Source organism: Hetaerina americana, unplaced genomic scaffold (genome assembly GCF_022747635.1).
Source record: "Hetaerina americana unplaced genomic scaffold, ioHetAmer1.1.p SCAF_1, whole genome shotgun sequence".
Lineage (NCBI taxonomy): Eukaryota > Metazoa > Arthropoda > Insecta > Odonata > Calopterygidae > Hetaerina > Hetaerina americana.
In genome coordinates this window covers 90,575,672-90,597,021 of record NW_027286069.1, presented here as the reverse complement: position 1 = coordinate 90,597,021, position 21,350 = coordinate 90,575,672, and the positions used below count along the sequence as shown (strand labels likewise).

Below are 21,350 nucleotides of genomic sequence, written 5' to 3'. Positions count from 1 at the left end.
TTTGGCGCCCGCCAGCCTTCATAATATGCTAAATGCGACCTGTCGTGAACCTAGGTGAGTTGGTGTCCAGCAATAAAAACGCCGACTTCCAGCAATAACAAAGTATTCCCACCAGCTCAGGAATGGGACGAAAATTCAGCTGAATAAAAAAAAATCTTGTGCGGTCTATCATAGGTGATATAATCAATTACCATCTCTAGCTCTGAACTAATTCGCAACTTCTCAAGTCTCAAAACTGTCATAGATCTCTGAATAAACATAACTGAAAGCCCAAAACCGAGTGATGAATTTGTTTCTTAAATCACCTCCTTTTAAGGGAGAAAGCATAATTTGGAAATATTGTTTCTGATAGCTCACTGCTAAATGCAACGCGTGAAAATGTTTGAGCTTCAAAATTAGCATAATGAGCCCGACAATTTTTTGCTAATGTTTTCTTGAAGCCGTTGAATGGTTTTGATCATGAAAGCATTAATTTTTTATGCAAGTGCCAATCCCTAAATGGCGACCAAGCAATGCTTTCTTAATTAGTTATCATTATCGTTTTCCCTGATAAAAGCCGAGCAATTTAAATGTTCGTGCACCTATGGGTCAATCACTCATAATAAACCTTGCATATGTACATAGAGCGAAAGAATACCCCTTATTAGTGATGCACTGTCAATGAAATTACATTCGCGATTCACCGAAGCGGCAAAGGCCAATGATAATACAGAGGCAAGCTAAATACAATTCACACATGATGATGCAAATATATGCTATGGTCGCTTCATTTAAGTCACCGTATTTACATATAAGTCGCTTTATTAGCAAGTTGATATAATTACAAACGCTGATATTCATTTTTCAAATGCTATCAAAAAATATCGAACCTGTCTCAAATCTCCCACATGACGACGCTGGCACCACATCTTCCCGAAGATCCTGAATGAAAATTTTATGCTCCTAACGAATGTCCATTGGAAACAAGGCTCGTTTAAATAGGGAGTGAGTCGAAGCTTCTTCCAAACTCGCAATTTCAACTCAAGAATCTCATGGTGAAGAAAATCGCGATAACAGGGGATCCATCCGACTCTAAACTTTGACGCACGAAAAGCACAACATCGCGGCTGCTGGTGGTTAGAGGGCGGAGAAATCAAAGCACCCCGAATCGGAGCCCAAGGGGCCACTAACTAACACGGCCTCGCACCACCCCTTCCCGATCCCCCCCCCCCAGGCACCTCCTGTCGAGATAACTCTCACTCTCTTCTCCACCCCGAGAGCGCCATCCCACCACCACTACCCCAGCCCCCTCGACTTTTACCCCCGGCCGCGCGTCCCACTACCCTCATCGGGATGTTCCCGGCGTCGTGCACACCCCCGCACCAAGGACGCCGGGCGTGCACCGCCACCGCCGGACGGCGCTGAATGGGTGACGTCGAGGAGGACTGATTACGATCCCGGGGCACGTAACGCCGGTGCTGCTGCCGCTGCCACAGCCCGCACCCCCCCCCCCCCACTCGGCGTCGCTTGTCTGCACACGGGTCACGTCCATACATCGGGGGGAAGGGGGAGCATGGGGAGTGGCAGCTATAAACTACCCGCCCCGACACACCTTCTTTCCCACCGCCCGCGTGTCCAACAGGGGCCCCCGTCGCCTCCGACCTTGGGACGCACGCTTATATAAATAAATATTATGCACCACTTCTAGTTAAAATTGTCCTCCCCCTTCGACGGTTACAGGAAATAGAAGAAGAGCTGCGACCTTTCTGCACCTTGATCTCACAACCTTTCGCGTCGACCTTTTCGACATACGGCGGTTATTATTGTCGAATTACCGAATTAATATCGAATTAAAAATTCAACGACGTCTTTCATGAGAGCCTGTCGAATGAACCGACCATCGTGGTACAGCTCCCATCGCAAACGCACTAACTTCACGAGCCGAATTCTAAGAGGTACGAAATTTAATAATTGAGCCGTATTTTAATCCTAACATTTAGTGAAACAATTCCCAGAACTCACCACTCCCAACCATCTACAGGATCTCACACGATTTTGTTGTTGTTTCCGATGAAATCTTGCTTAAATCATTCTAATACTAACCAAATCGTGCAAATCGTTTCATGCGCTTTATATTAATAATTATTATCGCGATAATTTCTTAGCGCCATTGGTCCTAACGTGTACACTAGGAAGATTTATAAAATACTCGAATCGATGTCGTGAAATTAAACATTACGTGTTCAGATTGTATCTCGGTTCAGAAAGGCATGGAGAGTAGCTATTATTCCAGAGTAAGAGAGGTCAAGGAATGAACTCTCAGTTCCCGGGAATAATTTTTCTTTCAAACTAATTCCTTGAATATATCCTCAGTGAGATTATTAGGTGATAAATAAAACTTAGCTAATTAGGGAATACCATTATTGTATACTTTTATACAGCTTCATAGGAGTTATTAAATAATCTTCAAAAGCAAACAACCCCAAGTTCACCTGGCAGCTCTACCATGCGCCCGAGGTCTGGTTCTGATAATTCCTGGTTACGCATCTTAAATCAAGCTAAATCTGATATCATACATAGAGAGACATTATGGCTGTTCGCAGCATGCTCCATAATCTTTCTGGCCGCCTCCCTGAAAGTCTTTAGACAGACATTTATCCACGCGCATTATTAACCCGATCCAGAAGAAGCACACGTATTTTGATGAAGACAGCACTCGGCAGCCAGATACCTAAGGTGCTGCGTCTTAGAATGCAAGTTTCTGATGTTCCTGTCTAAATCGCTGTTTCTAGTTCTAGACTAATACTGCAACCAATTACGTGAAATAACACATTGCTCGATATAACACAATTAGTATACGTTACATGTAGGGGCGTGATGCAAACATAGCTTTTTTCCGAAATCGCAACGGGGGGTAAAAGTTTATATGGGTGCATTTTCACGATAAACAATCTTAGTAAACGCATTTTCATTCAGAAATAAATCCGGACTATTAGAAGAAAAACCTAATGAATGATTATTTTACATAAACATGCCTCACATATCTATTTGCAAAATTTGTGTACTCAACATTGGGTTTCTGCATGTAAACAATATTTTTACGATATTTCTCGCATTTACACAGAAGTACGATATTTCTCATATTTACAAAGAAGTACGATATCTCTCATATTTACACAGAAGGAATATCTTCAAAATCTATGCAACATGACAAATGCTATATCCTGCGCTGTGGGCAACCCGCAACTGTAAAATCTCGAAAATCATGATGTACTTACTGGGGGTATTAGAGATGTCCAGAGGACAGCATTTTTGATGAAATATACATACACATAAATATATTAAGGTCTCCATCTGAGAATCTAAGACAAATAAGAATTTATCGATTCAATAATAAAAAGATATGAAAAGTGTTATGTATTTCCGAAGGCTAAACCCTAAGAAAAGAAGACAAAATACGCACATCGAAAGACTCAAGGAAAAAAACTGGAAGTTACTTAACTGGAGGAATACAGTTATTATTCAGCCCATTAGTAAATTAAAATTACAACAGGAAAATCAGTATTTTTTGACGATAAGGCAATAGGTTCCGTGTATATGTAATTTCCTTCGACATGTTTTCCATATTATTTTTAATTTCTGATTCGAAAGCGTTCCTCGTTTAGGCTTATTTCGTACAACTTAGACACAAACATAAAAATCGGACAACACAGACATATTCGGCAAAGACGAACGAAAATCCCCAATATATTATTAGCAGCCTACAAGTCAAGGCAATTTTTTGATGAACGTAAGGACTAAGCCCCGCTTTTCACAGCACTATCATACCCATACGCCCCGCATAATAATAAAGCGTTTTTCAGTTCCATACACTTCCTACCATCCTTCATTTAGTTCAAGGGGGCAAATGTTTTCCTCCCTCCACACCGCTTGCCCATCTTCTCCCCGCTATCACATTCGTCAACATTCCATTGGCTATCAATATATCCTGCAACCACTTTCACAGTCTTCTTCAAATGTCTTTTAACTTTCTCTCAACCTCTACAATGCTTGTCACGTCTTCATTTGTTTTCCTTTCGATGAATTTTATTTTTGCCAATCTTCTCCGCACCTAAGTCACAAAATCATCATATTTAAACTTAAGCTCTTTTAAAAACGACCAAATTCCGGATCCATACCAAAATACTATTTGTCACTCATCTTTTACTCAAATGTATTTGTCACTCATCTTTTACTCAAACTTTAAGCCAGTTCGCAACACATAAAACCCCGTACGGGCGAGTTTATTTCAGAAATGGTCCAGATAAGTTTCAGAAAGTTTGAAGCAACCATATTCGTCGGGCGCCGCACCGATGGTCACATCACCAAATCCGCATTATTAAAAAGGGTTAAGTCGGAATTATAGCAAGAGGCTTAGGTCTTAAGGTTGCTCCGACAACTAAAGTCAAATCGAACCAAAAACCCGACGCGGATAAACATGAATAAATACACAGCACCAAAGACCTGCCCAGAAATGGAACCCACGTTGCTCTTTCACAGCCTACGCACCGGGGCAAACGGGTAGGAGGCTTTAATATTTGCCCTACACTGCGGAAGAGTCAAAGGCAGTAAGTTTAATGGCATCTTATTAGAGTTAAATAAATACGAGCACTTTCGTAAAACTTTCAGATTTTAAAAAAATTCTTTTTCCAAGGTTTTGGGCAATTATTTGCAACACCACATATTCCCAATATCATCCTACAGACTGCCAAAACACCTTTCGTAAATATTTCAATATTTTCCCCTATGGTATAGAAATTCAACAGTAGATAACGAATTAATAAAATATACATTTTAAAATTTGATGGACCACGTAAATAAAATTCACGCTTACGGCAGAGAGATTATATCGCTTTTACTTTGGGAGTCTTACTTTGGAGTCTTGACTTTTTTAAGCATCTAAATGAATGTCAACAGTGACAAAACATAGTTTTCTGTATTTTATTCCTCTCCACCAGGCAATACAAATACTTGGAGGATCATCACTACAACATCATCAGGGTTTTGAATAGGAAGTCACCATGATCCTACCAACAATTGATATTTCCTTAAGGATTAAATATTAAAAAACTGAATGATACCAAGGATTGAAACAGTTTCTATTATCTGGCAAATATTCTAGACCTATTAGTTAATACAGGAGAATATCATTGGGCACCTAGTGTACACGAAAAAATTATTCCGACTTAGAACTGATTACCCGCGGTGGTATACGCACTCTTAAGGTATGTACCTAACGATTAATCCTCAGTTTTAGTACTGCGGTCGGCAGTTAGTTGTTCCGCAGTGGGAACTCGGGTTAGCCCTATTAACTGCACGAATGATCCTTCAATATACACCCAGATGTTACTCTTTTCCATCTTCATATTAAATCAAAACGTCATTTTTTCCGTCTACATTTAGCAGTAGTTTAATGGGTTAGGGTAGGATTTTGACGGACCATCTTACCGCACATTACAATACCCATAAGCACCAACTAACATGATACAAATATTTTTTCTTTTGGCGAGCACTATATACTTTCCGGTAAATTAATAGTAATACCCCAAAATTCCAGTGATTTTCCAACTTTTTTGACGTTTTTCCCATTTTCAGTTTCGGGGATGGTCGGCCACCCTGTCGCAATTAGGAACTTCACAATGTACATTATTCTTCTGCAGAAGTTAAAACGAGATGACCGGTAAATGCAGCTACTCTACGTCTAACGAAGTTGATGATGACGTGCCACGTCGAAACCTAGGTCGTCCGTCGAATAAATCTATGTGGAATTACAAAGTTTCTCCTTTCATTATATCTAACGAAGTTATTATAATACTGTATTTTATCCCTTCATAACCAGTAATTCGATCACCAAAAAATAAATTCATATTGTTAATAGTAAGTTGAAAGAGGAGCTTCTAGTTCACTTCAAATTACGCATACAAACACGCCCATATATTCATTTGCTCTAAATACATACTACCTGATCGATTCAACAGGAGACGAGAGAAACCGATTTCACTAGGATCTCATGGATTCAGACCAATTTAAGGCGCACGATATTAAGAGATTCGGTGGAATTGACTCTTAGCTCACCTCTACCTATTATCGTGGAGCAGATTCCTTGATAAAAGGTGCAAATGGATTGTGTGAATAAAAATACTAAAATGGAAATCACAATTACTAGCATTTCTCTCCCTTATGTAAATTTTCCACAAAGTTAAGCTTGAAACTATACAATTCCTTTGTAATATACATAGATAATATTCATATTATGTCAAAGACAGGCGATAAAATAAACTCTGCAGTGAAAGAAATTTCTGAAAGGAACCAACCAAATTCATGAAGGCTGCTATTCATGGCATATTCTGGTACGCGTCGCATGCGCACGAGAGTAGGCAGGGAGGCCAGGGCGGCGCTCCCATAAGGCGGATTCGAATGAGGACCATGTGGAGGCCTGAAGAAGACGATGCGTAGTTACGGGGTCATTTTTGCCATCTTTCAGGGTAAATGCAGTTAATAATGGGGGGAATGTGAAGCGTATGCACCATTTAATTTCCATATTCTCGAAAATGCACATGCCTTGCAAATCGCAGAGCCGTAGGGAATAACAAGTAGGTACGTTATAAAATTTACATTACAAAAAGAAAATGAGCACTGCTTGAAATTCGAGAAAAATGTCAAGAAAAAGGGAATATTAAGCTTAAAATAACCGTGGAAGTTAAATGATCGTAATGCCAATGAAGAATCAGAAGAGTACTATACTCCAGAAGGGCTTTCCTTTTAAAAGTCGAACGAATATTTGGTCCTTGTGGAAGGTTTTTTGACACTTTGCAGAAAGAGATAACCTTAGACCGCGCGATTGCCATGATATAAGAATGTTGAGAAGTAGAGGATGAGGAGGGGTTTCAACTTCACGGATTCAATGAAAATATTATGAGTGAAAGAGTGGATTATCACGAATTCCTCAGAAACATTAGCTTCGACATATTTGGTCAAAAATTTATTCCAGCAAACCTCATCAAAAGCTGCAAATTAGGCACGGTGATGCATACGGGCAAATATAGGCGACATCTGAGCCAGACGGTTAGTAACGATAAAATATGGGCAAGTCTGAAAATTATGCAGTGATTTCTGGAAATTACTACCACATTACGGTGATGTACGTCAATTACCGATACCACAAAAATCCATAAATTTCAAAACTTTTCATGAGAAAAATTGTATAATTAGTCCAACAATGTACGTCTCGGAAACCACAAGGCTCTTGATGCCTATCTATACAGATTATCGCCTGCGTATTATTATTTCTCGAGATTTATCGCTTATTTGTTTACATTTCGATAATTGTAAATTTCAACAAACATACTGTCCTTATATTTAAGGTACTTCTGAAGTTTCATCAACTATTAGGTCATAAATTCTGACGTATTGATATCTGAAAATGTTCCTGTAGGAAATCTGAAAACATTGTCTTTTGTTTAATTAAGGGGTAAGATGGGATGTTGTATTTGTCATTTTCTATCTCATCCTTCACAATTCCCAAGGCTCAGGGTCCAGTCCTAACTGCGACATTTAGTTTCAGAATGCTACAGACACAACATCAAATGTTCAATCACAACCATCCATACCCTTGGAAAAACTGGAAAGCATTAAATTTATTGGAACACTTAAATATTTACAATATGATTGTACAAGGCTTAAACTTTTTCCAAAATCTGTTTTAAGTACATTATCGTTGCATTCCAAGATCAGGTGGAAGTTTAAGAAATCTCATATTTGCAATGTTTAAAGTTAAGTCTTAGATCACTAAACAAAATGAATTAACAAACCCAATGCAGAAGCCTCTGGAGGCTCTTAAATGACAACATATCTGAGAACAACTGCATGTCTGGGTAGTCTTTTACATGGGCAAGTTTAGGCTACATTAATAACATGCAGAAGAAATGGAATGATCCTTTAAATGTTTTTTAAAAACATTTTTCACACGGATTAATTTCAATTGTGACAGATTAAAAAAAAAACTAATGCACAGAGAAAGCAGAATTAACTGCTGATAATATTATTGAATTAAGATTTTTAAGAGCCATCCAGAAATTTATATAAATTACCGAGCAAAAATAGGGAATGAAGAAAAGACTGCATCACCAAGATTTTGGAAAAATTTTTTGAAACTAATAGTTTTTTTACTGAAATGAACTACTATGTCGTGGAGAGAAATAAATCAATCAGTGTAATGATGATTAGCACTAAGAAAATGATCGGCATACCTTCTTTACAATTCAAAGAACTGCACAAAATGCCAATTTGACTCTTAACAGAGTCATCCGCTAATATGGGAAAATTGTTTAAGGTGAATGATTCTTACTCAGTGAAATTGTTGTATTGTTCTTTAAAAATGCTGAGTGCTTATCCATGGAATAGATTTTTTATTGCATTGAAGCTTAAAATTGCTACCAGTAAACTTGTTATACTTTAAAAAAAATGTATATTTTAGATTATTGTGGAAATTTAAAAGCATAAAATTAATACTAAGCATTTTTAGATCAGTTATGAACATATAATCTTTAAATATCCACACATGCCACAAGAGAGCACACTTCTGGTTACAGAAAGGTTATTACTGAGAGTGTTTACTGTCTGGGCTTCACTAAATCTCAGCTTGTACTTGATCTTAGTATACTGTGAATGCTGACAACCTGCTTTGAAACTATTGACAAGAAAGTGACTAATGCGATGAATATGGATGATGAAACTGGATAAAAACAGGTGTGTTTAAGCCATAGCATCCTGATTAAAATTAACTTTATTATTAATCCGTTAAAATTTTAGCCTCAAGATTATTTTTTGGAAATTCCAAATTTCCTAAAATGAAAGAAAATCCTTCATCGTAAGTTGTGCATATCTAATTGGTTTTCTTTTCCTCTTGCACAAATAACTCTTGGCACTTCACCCTATGCCTTGCCAAGTTTCCAAATATGTAGTCTAGTTTTGATTCCAGCCATTCTATTCCTGCTGATGAAAACGATATCAGCCGCTCAATGATCCTTCGAATGCCAGCATTGAATTTTATGAAGACGCATGTTTACTATTGCCTCACATGTTTTTCACACATCTTCATGATAGCAAAATTATATTCAATGTCTTCAAAATTTAAAATAAGTTAAAATTCACTGTAAAACTAACCCACTATCTTACCAACATTCAACAGTTCCTGATAAATCGCACCTTTAGTACCTCTTCATTCAAAGACGTCAACATATTTAAAGAATATTTTAAAGTCCTGCTCTTCTTCAATCATGCACTATTACAAAAACATTTTCAAATTATGCCCTTGGAATCCAATTCTAACCCTTGCAATATTACTTCAACTCTTCTCGGTGTCCCAGATTTACAAATGTTTCAAAACACTCCTTTCATTTGTTCTTCATCTCTTTCCAATTTGCATTGTCAAACCCTCCTCTCACTCTTTTGATATTCTTTCCATTTTATAATCTCAGGCATGCTAAAATTTCAACGCTTTCTACTGTCATAAGTTCTAACGGTGTGTTGATGGTACAACCATGCATGTTCACCACAATGTAAATAATTAAATTTTGATTCCACTAATAAAATCCGGTGAAGCATAACAAAATACGAAATACATTATCTTGTGAGTAACAAACAATGGTAATAATGTCAGAATGGAAAATTGTTTTCATGTTGCCTACATGGAAGATACCTAGGAAACACATCAGTCAGTGATAACATAAGTGGGTTTATTTAGAAATAAAACCTATTGCTTAAAATCACTGGTCTATGGTATTTGCTAATAAAGCAATTTAAATCGTTAAAAGCATGTTTCAAAAAGATAATATACTGTTACAAGAAGTAAAGTGTGTAAATAATATAAAAAGTTCTTGTTACAATGAAAAGTAGGAACACTGTATTCAAAATATCGTTAAAATGGAGCAATATATAGAAGCATTTATGGCAAAATTTAAACTAAGAAAATATAAATACCTTGGACCTGCGTACTGCGTCGTTTAATATATTGTTTTCTAGGGCTATAGACTACTACCATTATTACTTCCGCATACGAAAACACAATTGCCTTCATATGAACCTCCATCAAACGTTAAAACAAATCTTCGAAATAAACAAACACGAAAAATTCCATTGAAAAACAGTTTACTAACAAAATAAATATTAGGTATGCGCACGGCCTGTATTCTTCAAACAATAGCAATAAAATTTAAGGCATGCAATTTCTCAGTTCCTTTAGCGAGTCAGTAACCTATTATTATATATTTGGAAACTACCATGCTCAATCATTAGCAAATTAAACGCTACAGACTCCTACGACTACAAAAAGCTTCCCAAACATTAAACCCAAATGAAAACATGGGTACAATTTTGCCATACCGATAACATATGCCATATATATCAAGAAAAACACATTTGAGTAAACTCAGTACACAAAGAAGCATATCCGAATTTATCATTGAAAATTATGAGGGTTTAACGTCAACCAGCTGCATAAAATACCAAACTTAATTTAATGACGAAAATTAGTAGAAACAAGGAAATGAAGAATCTTACCGGGGGCAGACTGAGTAGTTACTGTAGACATCTGTGTTGAAATTCATACGTCACTTAAGTTATTACCACAATGTGCCACCTTTGCTCAATATCAAGCGTTAGAAATACATATATAAGAATATGGCAAGTGAAATACAATTCTCTGTTTACAGCAGAGCGGAAGCCATTTTCTTGTTGATCTCGCAACAAGCGAGATCGCACTTGAAGAGGGACTTCGATGACATCTTACGGACAAGGAAATAATTAAAAATAAGTCGCTCCGAAAAACTTAACCAACATGTATTTATTGCGAGGTAGCAATTATTTACAGCTTCACTTTTAGAGCCGTAACTCTTTTCTTCTCCTTCTTCTTGGAACCACTTGCGCGCAACTTGACGTGATTTGCCACTTCGTCTTGCAGTTGTGCGAAAAAGGCTTTCGAGGATTTGACAACTTTCTGGTGTCCTTCCAACTAAAAGGAAAAATTTTATTGGAGCAAAGTGTAAAATCCGCAGGGAGCAATATTATCACATAACATTGCAAGAAGCACCTACCAGTTCTACGTTATCCTCCTTTGATACTTTCTCCAACATTTTAATTGCTTTTTCCTTGCTGTACTTGTTACCAAGCCCAGGGTTTAATTTACTAACGGCCTTCTCCCTTTGTTCCCGTGCAATTCGGCGAGACCTTTGACGAAGTTTCTTCTGTCTTCTCTCTCGCTTTTTATCAGTTTCTGATCTTTCTCCTTTACCCACAACATCACCTCTTGGTTTCGCTACAAGAGAAATACATGTTGAAAAGTATGAAATAAATGGACAACTTTTACTATTAACATGCCACGTAATTGCACACCTGTAAAATTACAATAAGGACGAAAAGCAATACTAACGATTTTATATTCTCCTGATGAAAGAGTTATTTTAATTCATAAAATTTTAATATTCGAGTAATAATAATGCCGTTCAGAATTTCTGAACCCTCCAACTCCCAGAATGATAGCAATGATTGTGTACCAAATTTGACACATACGGAAAGCCAATGCAAGAGAATAATCTTAAAATAAGCCATTTAAGTGCATCTTAGTTTTATATTTTTATAAACATGTTAAGCGTAGTCATCTAGGTATTTTGCGAATTGGATCAGCTGCGAACATACTGCGATCATTTTTTATGATCTTAATGTTGAGGACAGTGTGTACTCTCTAAGAATACTATCAGTATTTTTGTTAAACCAATTTACATATTTGTCGTGAATTATGCAACAAACTGCAGATTCAATTAGATTATTTTCTGAATGAATATTAAATACGCCCAGCAAGATTTCTTTACAATTAACAATCAAGAAATGCAATTTTCAACGAGTTAAAGGAACTTTTAAGCACAATTAAGGACCTGGTGATGATGGCTCTCTACAGAGAAACCCCTTTCATTTATTCAACATTTTCAGATGGAAAAGAATCTATTCACTCTAAACACTCATAATTGGAGAGGCATGCAACTCCTCTCTGATTAAATTTTATGGAGTTCATATCTTTACAATTAATGTTAATAATAATTTATTTTCCATCCCCACCACAGTTATCAACCCAAAGATCAGTTGGAAATGTGAGGGTAGAGCATTCCTATTACTTAGCCCAATGACATGTGAAATTCACACATCAGGGGCTAGTTCATTTACCACTGCCACCTGTTTCTCAGGAAGATGAAGTGTCCAAAATATTACACGGCTTGTATGAAGCTGAGAGGGCACAGAGGCATACCTGGGAATCAAACCCGGGCCCTCCTCTCAGTAGTCCAACACTATCCATCAGCATCCATATACACTACATAAGTAAGCTATGAATGAAACGCTGTAGTTCTTAGTCCCTTTGGCCCTCATTAAAAATGCTGAGACCATGAGAAAATCAGATTGCTTGACAGGCAGCAATCCCTTTCTTCCTGTCCCTTACCACCCCAAAGAAATCACATGCAAACCTCTCAAAAAAACATCACCTTTCAACACAAGCTGCATTGGCACAAAATCCCATGCTCAATGCTTATTTCTTCTTCTGTAAATGCCATGGTGACAGATGATTAAAAATAATACAAGTGGATATTCCAGAAAATAAACTACCTTTCTCCTCAAAGTGTTTGCCCAGCTTGCACAATGATCATACACTACACCAAATTTTTGCAATAATTATGCAAACCATTCAATGAAGGTCCTATGCTGCTTCCGGGAATAGCCATCACGTAGATTGCCTTGTTGGACAACAATTTCGCCCCCAGTCCTGGAGGTGTCTTCAGGTCGATGTGACCTTCATTGCATTTTGTCTACTATATATAGGAAACACTGGCTGGCTAAGAGCACCCTGATTGGCTGTTTCTTAGTGTTAAGGTGGAATTACCCTTTCCCACGTTAAAATCAAGGTGTAGCCATTGTCAAGAGTAGCTGTCTGCAGAATAACTGTTGCTCAACAAGCCAACTTACGTGATGGTAATTCCCCGAATGAGCATGGAACCTTTACCACATAGATGTCACAGAAGCCTTGAGATTAAACCATCCGATGCTCAAGAAAGCCATGTCCACCATCTCTATAGTTAGGTAATTAAATGGGTTGCAAAGTGAAACTACTTCCCATCCCATATCCAACTGCCCAGCTTTGACAAACTGAGAAATATTAAATTGCCTTAATTTTGAAAAAATATAACCTAGCATTAAATCAAGAAAATCAATTATTCCATTCCATCCAATGGTTTACAATGGGTATTCCCCCCTTTGGTATTTCAACCAAAGTTGAAACTGATGCCGGCTGACACAAGTATAAAAATGACGAAGAGTGAGGACAACCGAGTTAGGAGACTAAAAAAACTTAAAAGAACCTTCTCGAGTGTGGATTAAGACACTCATGTCGATAACAAATGCTGCAGCAAATATATACAAACTCCTACAAGGTTGGAACTTCCTTACTGAAGCATGCTCGTAAATGAGTATTATTAAAAATAATAGTTAACAGCTATGGAAACCAATAGTATAATTTTTTTAATTTTATCACCTTTTACTTCCTCAGGAGCCAAAAGCTTAGCATCACTAGTTGCAACAGGGGCCACTTCTTCAATTTCTATTGCAGGCACATGACTGATAATTCGGATATCTGGAATGACCTAAAAAATAAAAAGGCTGTCAAAACTGTCTTCCTTAATAAACATAAATTAATAATAAATTAAAATAATACTTACTGGTTTTGGAGTGTAGTGGAAGTTAGACAAGGCATCAAGTTTTAAAAATAGAGAGTCCATCATCTTCTTAATAACTGTGTGCTCCTCTAATTCTTTCTCCTTATCATCTGGACCAACTTCCAATTCCTTTTTTTGTTTTAAATATTCCTAAATTATTATTATTAAAAAGTAAAGAAACATTTGGTTATGATGTTGCTGTGGTTCTTTTACATAATAATGCATGCAAGCAACACAGAAATTCAGTTGAGAATAACTACAAAAACTCGTAATTGCAATCAGCCAAAGACTATTAAAAAAACATGCATTCTTCCAGCTAATAATTATTTATGAGAATCATTACTTTTATTTCCTTCCTGATCAACAAATAAAGAGTTTCAAATAGCTAGCAAAGAATTATTGCAATTTTAAAATAGCATACCTGCATTACTGTACATGAAAAAATATTGTAGATTGTGACTCATTCAAGAAATATGGTAGTATTGATGTTTTAATACTAAACTTTACTGATTTTCCCCATCATTGTATGTTATTTTTAATTCACTATTATGTCATTTGTCAGCTTCATTCTGGATATTATTATTATGAAGAAATGCGAGCAAGTTAATGATTTTTTTTAATTCATACTATGTTCTCTCTCTCTCTCTTAAGATACTGGAATTCCTTGAAACCAATCCTTAAAAAATGACATTAGTGAAGTGGATGGGGTCAGTAGAGAATTTTAACAGGGTGCAGCATATTTCTTGATGGCAGGATGCACATATTCTAAGGGTTGTGTGACAGCCTTTGGATTTGCCACTGCATAGCAGTAATGAGTTGTTTACTGATTTGAAGGAGTATGGCATACAACCAGGATATATTTGCTTTTTTATGGATTTCAAAAAAGCGTGTGACAGAGTAATTTAAATTAATGCTAAAGTTATAAATCAGACTGGAGAGATAGGTATATCATATTCTTGGCCTGTCTTAAATTACAGTTAGAGAAGTGTGTGGTGAATGTAGAATAAGGAAGTACAGTGATTGGCAGGAAGTATCAAAAGTAATGGACGTAGGAAATCAGTAGGGAACCTCTCGAGTCAATTAAATTTATGATCTACAGCTCATAAAAACAAATTGATGGAACAAATTATTCTAATGAATCAGGCCATAACTATGAATTGCATTCTAATTTAGATCTGTATTAAGGAAACTATACATCCAAAGCTATAGGGTAATTCATAATATTTTATTTATTTTCTACTCCATTGGTCTTTCACCATGCATAAATGTTTAATGCTTCTCCAATTGTTTAACATTCAGAGCCACTCAAAAAACAACCATTCAATATTGTAGGAGTATGACAATTTATTTCAAAAAATAAGTTATATTTAAGGGATAACATTATTTATAAAAACAAAGTAAAAACTTTTCTTCATCTACTTGTGCCACCTTATTGGCAGATATTGTCAAACCAAGGGCTGTCAGGTAGTAGGGCAGAGTGAGGCTAAGTTTACACCCACAGCCACTATTAAGAATGAGCTTCAAAGCCCAAAAGCAATTTAAATACATGCTGATTGAGATACTTCACTGTCTGAACTCACACCATGATACGTACCTGTTCATAAACTTCAGCAAGGCTTATCTTACTCTTCTCTTGATCTAGCACCAGCTTCTTCTTAAATTCTGTAGGTGTATCAACTGGTTTAAATTTTTTCACAACATCATCCCACGCCTTATCCTTTATTCTTTGCCTTATAATATCCTCCAGTTTTAATGTTGTTTTTTCCGTTATAATTGGAGCTTTAAAGGAAATGTAACAAAATATTATCCCAAAATACGCTCACACTGAAGTTACAAACATAGAGTCAGTTTCACCATTAAAAAACAGGGTTTGAACTACTGCAAAAACCCTGTCTAGGCAGTTTCCCACCAGAACTTTATTGCCACTAATCCAAGCACTAAGAACAATAAAATCATATCAAAGGTATTAAATTATAGAAAGATGGTCACCTTTATTCATACTTATAAAATGAACACAAAAAGAGCCATACAATCACCAATCTTTGTTTAAGGCAAGTAATGTCTTATTCATAATATGATTTCATGATCAAAACATGACCACACAAATTGACCTTTCCCTGCAAAAATCTCAAAATATGTAGTCGCAATGGAATCCTAGATTTTAATTGCAATCTTTTATACTGGAAAGTGATGATTTGCATGGTGGAAGGTATTCTACATATCATGGAATACAATGAGGATAGCCACAAAATGTTCAATTACTCTCTATCACCAACTTTAATCAATCCTTTTCTTGTTTTTATAAACAACAAAGATAGAATTGATCCAACCAAACAAAGATTTACAATTTACTCAAAAAATCTTGCTGCAACTTAAAAAACTATGACATCATATAAGACACCCGACCATTTCCCCTCGGCAGGCTGAGTCAACCTTAGAGTCTTCAATTTTAAAAATTCCTTGATTTTTCAAAGGCACTGATACCAAGCCAAGAATCGATTTAAAAGAAAAAAAAAAGGAGAATGAAATACAGATGACCCTAATAAATCCTAAACAGGACTCTGAAGACCAACACAAAACTTGGGAACTTTTAATTTCAAAATTATTTACGAATCTTCAGAATTAAGTTCATCAAAAGTAATGTACTTGTATACAAATCTATCAGGCAACTATGCAGTATTTTACTTAGAAGAATGAATAACTGCTTCCAGTTTCTTTAGATGACTTCCTTCAAAATACAAATTTTAACACAAACCTGGTCTTGTTGCAATATCCACTTCTAGTACTTCTTCGAGCAATGAATTAGGAGGTCGTGCTGAAGCGCTTATTTCTCCTTTCATTTGCCATGGTTTTTCAGCAATGTTACTAGTTTCCAAGTGTTTAATTTTTTTTAGCAAACGCTCTTGCCGTTCCTCAAACATAGATTTTTCTTCTACATCATGGTCAAGTGGTCTTTTTTTATTATTTTCAGCGGCTATTTCCTGCAATGCATGCCTTTGAAAATTGAGTAACACACTTATTCAGAGATACAATGTGATTACAAGCTTCGAAATTGAAGATTTCAAAAACGCTACCTGATTCCTTCCAACTTCTCATCAGTATTTGATGCTTTTTCATCCACATCATCAATTTCCGGTGGTGGGAAAAAATCTTTGTATTTTGGATTGCGCTCCGATTTTTTCTGGAAATGTAGAAATAGAAATAATCAAAACCACCCAGAATCTCAAAATAAAAAATTCCATGTTAGAGATGTGTTAATTCACTTTGTGGTAACACAATTTAACCCTTTCACTGCGGCTCACTCTACGGAAACCTACCACTCATATTTGGTGAAAAGGGAGGAGGGCCATGTCTCCGTAACCTTTAATATCCCCAGAATAATAAATATAATCTAAACATTAAAAATATGAAAACAACAAAAATAATCTATATTCACAGTTCAGGTAATGGAAAATTTTTATTGTTTATTTGATGAATATAAATTTAATAAAATTTCTAAGTATGACAGTGAAAAACAGAGAGGATGAAATGGTACATTCACAGCGGCAAAAGGGTGAAAAATTCTATTAGTACATATATATACCTCTGATAAGAAATGTCAGTCATTCTTCATTTATATTGGTATCAATGCTAATTACTATAATGCTATAAATGATGTATTTTCTAAATATTTCTAATTTGTATACCTTTAGAGTTAGGACTTAAATAAACCATTGATTTCTCAATATTCTGGTTCTGAAGTATGGAATTAAGAGCTATAAGTTAATTTTTTTTCCTTATGTATATTAAATAAAAATTTTCTTATTTCTAAGATATTTATTATCAAGGAAAGATACTCTGGATATTATCAATTCTTCGAGTCAAAATAAAACCCATGGAATAAATCTTGATTCTTTTTATAATACTTAAGGACACAAGATAAGCTATAAGGTAAAAAATAATCTCATTTTACAAATGCTTTTCTTCATTTTAAATAAGTCGATGCATAGCCAATCGAGTGAGCAAAAGGGAAGGGATATTAGGGAAGTCTTTTAAGTTTCCCTGAAGACATTAAACATCTGGAAATTTTACTACTCACAAATTGTCATGATAGCTGATTTGAGACACTTATAATATTTGTTCACTTCATGCAAGAACACCTGAGAGTGATTTAGAATGTATGGCAAGGGGAAAGTGATGATGCAGTGGCTAATGTACTGGCTTAACAGCCAGAGGGCCACATGAAAACTCATTTTCAATGGACAGCATTTTAATTTCCCACTTCTCTAGAATATAAAACAAGACTGGTCGAATATTCACAATTTGGATAATACCATTAGAATGAACTTCACTAAATGAAATATACAAAAATTAAGTTTCCTAAAACACACAAGGAGAAATAATACAAACACCCCAAAAATGTTTGATAAAATTACTACTGTAAAAGTATTATAATGTCATGCATAAAGGGTCAAAGTGTGTGAGTGTATCAAACAGTCAATATCCTGGTTAAGGCAGAAAAACTGGAATTCTAAGGGTGACTTAGGCATACACAAAAAATGTGATAAGAGTCAACATTTAAAGCTACCGGCAAAATTAATGGTGAATATTATGATTAGGCTGTACTAAACGTGCAATAAAGAGACGCACTGATGTGCCCTGATTCTTTACATATATCTTGTGCTCTATTGTGCACACTTCATTTTCACCATTCGTTTTTCATGGTAAGGTCAATGTAACAAATCCAAAATGTAGGATTCACAAATATATATGATTATCTAACTATAGGACAAATAAAAATAAGTAACATTGGTCAAGCTACACAATTAAACTGAGTTTTGCGTCTTCTTCATTAGGGAAATGGTACTTTTTAAAATATTGAGGATTTCTCCATGCATTACCTTTACATTCACATCGTCCAAACCCTCATCGAAGTAATCAATTTCTTCTTCGTCTGTGTCATCACCATCCGCCGGCTTTTCCCTTTCTTGCTTGTTTAAAAAATTTTCTAATTCATGTAGCTTGAAAAATGTATCATCGACCACGGATTTCCTCTTAGTAATACCAGCTTCGCTATTCCCGACTTCATTTAAATCCTCCGCTTGGCTGTCTTCTCCAGAATCTCCTTCTCTTAATGAAGCAGAGGGCGAAACATCTTCATCTGAGGGAGCTTCGCCTAAGCTTTCGTCGTTGTCTTCTTCACCAGAACTATTGGACTGGTCATCCTCACATAATGAATTAAGAACTGTTTTAAGTCTCTCTTTTCTCGATAATATCATTGACACATCAGCAATATACGAAGGCAATTTCTCCTCATTCCTCAGCTCCAACTCCTGCCAAATTTGCTCTTCATCGAAATTATCGACAATTAATTCAGGCAGTGTGTTTGATGACTTATCGTTTTCTTTTGATAAATCGTATAGACATTTTATTGTTTTTTTAATATCTTCGGCCAATTTCACTTGAACGCTAAAAAGATTACCAATCAGAGTCAACAAGCAAAGTGACAAATCACAATTAGGAAATCATTCTGACAATCATACCTGAGGAAATCAGCAGGATTCTTTGTGTATTTTTCAAATTTACCACAAACGTCCCGTAATACTGCTTCTTCTGGAGCGCTCATATTCATATTTTCTGGATCAACACGCTAATAGACCAACATGAAGTCCGCCACCCAAATTAACACGTGCGTATGGTATTGTATTCCATGTTTACCGCACACCCTTAACAAACGACAAGAGAAAAACGAAAAGGAACACGCTGACGTATTGAGCGCGGGTTTAAAACACAAGTATGGTTCCCCCACCAATGTGTTCTATAAGAGCTAAGTACTTCTTAATATGTTCGCTGTTTTCCAAACGCCCTTGATTAAATCCCAATTAATGAAAAATAATTTTTTTTGGTATTTATTTCTATCATCCACTCTCACAACGCTATATGCATGCAAATGTAAATAATTCGATTAAAAATGTCCTGCTACCAATAAATAGCATCAACGCTGAATATAACATTTTTAATGGATATTCTGTAAATATACTCTCGTACTCTCTAAAACCTAAAAATTAATTAAAATAAATCACCTTATTAGCCAACAATCGTGACTCAAAGAGTATTCTAATAAGAAAACCCCAATTACCTCAAGGAACACCTTAAACATGTTTGAACCATGACAAATACCTTTTTTTATTATTGCGGTATTATAACGCATTTAATGCAATGAAAAAGTGTTATGAACTCTTTTACAGGAGATAAATGCTTAAATAGTATTACAGTGACCATTTAATTAGTAATAATTTACAATATTTCATTTGGTGATCAAGGGTGATTAAAATTATTTCTTATAATAACAAATGGATGAAATAATGCAGAAATAAATCTTCCATAACATTCCTCCTGAAAACCCCTCTCATAAGTTCTATAAAGAAATGCAATAAAATGGCCCAGCACTATCCCTCTCCAAATGGCTATTGTAAATGAAGGTCATCAAACATCTTGATAATGCCACAACCAGATAGCAGTAGCAGGCTGTCTTAATTTTCCTAATTCACCAATAATATTCATCTGATTAATAATAATTTATATAAACATTATACTGAATATATGTGCACCCTGCTAGTTTAGCTGGGCTAGACCCTAAGGCTAAATATACACATACCCTTTAAGTTTTTTGTGGGTGTGTTGTAGGTAAAGATTTCTGACTAGACTTATTCCTAGGATTAGTGAATTCTCATTGCAAATAATTTGGTTGAAACTATTTTCAAAGCATTTAATATATTGCCCTATGTAGATTTATATGTGTGTGTATCTTAAAATTCTTCCCCTTATTTGCATGTAAATATATTCTGCAATGTTTTGTGTTTGTGAGTAAATTTTCTCATTTCCTTACAAATACTCCTTTCATTAAGTCCTTATATAACTCACTACAAAGAGAATATTAACTAATTAATCAAAACAACCTTTTCTAAGTGTATCCCTCACCACCCTTTCTCCTAAATTCACAATAAATTTTCATTTCACTTTAAATGTATTCTTACTCTCAAAATGTGTTACTCTTCTGTGCATAAGTGATGAGAGGATTAATTGAATTCAAACTTTTTCACTAACCCAATATAAGCACATTTTGTTTTCAGCAATTAATAATATTTAATGATAAAATAATTTTTCTTCACAGAAAGATGTGAAAGTGGTTATTTTTTTAATCTCTTCAAATTAAATGCTTACTTTCAGAAAGATTTGACCGATATTTCAGAAATAATAAAACACAACAATTATTTTCTCATTCCAAGGCTTTCAGAACATTTAAATGTAAAGACCTACATTACCCTGACTGCTAGAGTAAAAGCTACAGAGGGTATGCATAATTAAAGGCAACTGTACATTGAGAAATATTTTAATTAATTTGATAAATTCAGAGGATTTTCAGACACTCAAAAAAGACCTCCCAAACTTATGTTTAATACATAAATTCAAACACTGAGACTGACGGTGAGATTAGGTGAGGTATGGCAATTTTGTCTCATCTAAAAATTCCACCACTATTTGTGTTAGGAGTTCCTCATAAAAGGTGTTTCATTAAAAAAACTCAAATCATCAAAG

General features: G+C 35.6%; 2 protein-coding genes across 3 annotated transcripts in view; both read right to left on the bottom strand.

The window, feature by feature from the left end:
* The window catches only part of tgo (Aryl hydrocarbon receptor nuclear translocator homolog tgo), a 159,563-nt gene extending 148,772 nt beyond the window's left edge, over positions 1–10,791 (bottom strand). For both annotated transcript variants that reach the window (XM_071593113.1, XM_071593109.1), the window contains exon 1: positions 10,579–10,791. In XM_071593113.1, coding sequence (XP_071449214.1) covers positions 10,579–10,609 — 31 coding nt within the window. In that variant the 5' untranslated portion in view covers positions 10,610–10,791. The remainder of the gene's footprint in view (positions 1–10,578) is intronic.
* A 52-nt stretch (positions 10,792–10,843) lies between these two features.
* LOC139686582 (U3 small nucleolar ribonucleoprotein protein MPP10) lies at positions 10,844–19,457 on the bottom strand. The gene is made up of 9 exons (XM_071583664.1): positions 19,295–19,457; positions 18,653–19,220; positions 16,847–16,953; positions 16,528–16,766; positions 15,367–15,551; positions 13,776–13,922; positions 13,592–13,700; positions 11,112–11,332; positions 10,844–11,029 (listed from the first exon to the last, which is right to left on the bottom strand). Exons 1-9 carry the CDS (start codon positions 19,381–19,383, stop codon positions 10,883–10,885), a joined length of 1,812 nt encoding a protein of 603 aa, XP_071439765.1. The 5' UTR covers positions 19,384–19,457; the 3' UTR covers positions 10,844–10,882.
* Between the last annotated feature and the right edge of the window lie 1,893 nt (positions 19,458–21,350).

Bases quoted from the DNA above. Each gene is read 5' to 3' on its own strand.
- LOC139686582 (XM_071583664.1), bottom strand. From the start codon at position 19,383: ATGAATATGAGCGCTCCAGAAGAAGCAGTATTACGGGACGTTTGTGGT. The intron at 13,923-15,366 runs GTACGTATCATG...ATAATAATTTAG, and splicing joins TTGCTGAAGTTTATGAACAG to GAATATTTAAAACAAAAAAA. The intron at 13,701-13,775 runs GTAAGTATTATT...TTTATTTTTTAG, and splicing joins TCCACTACACTCCAAAACCA to GTCATTCCAGATATCCGAAT.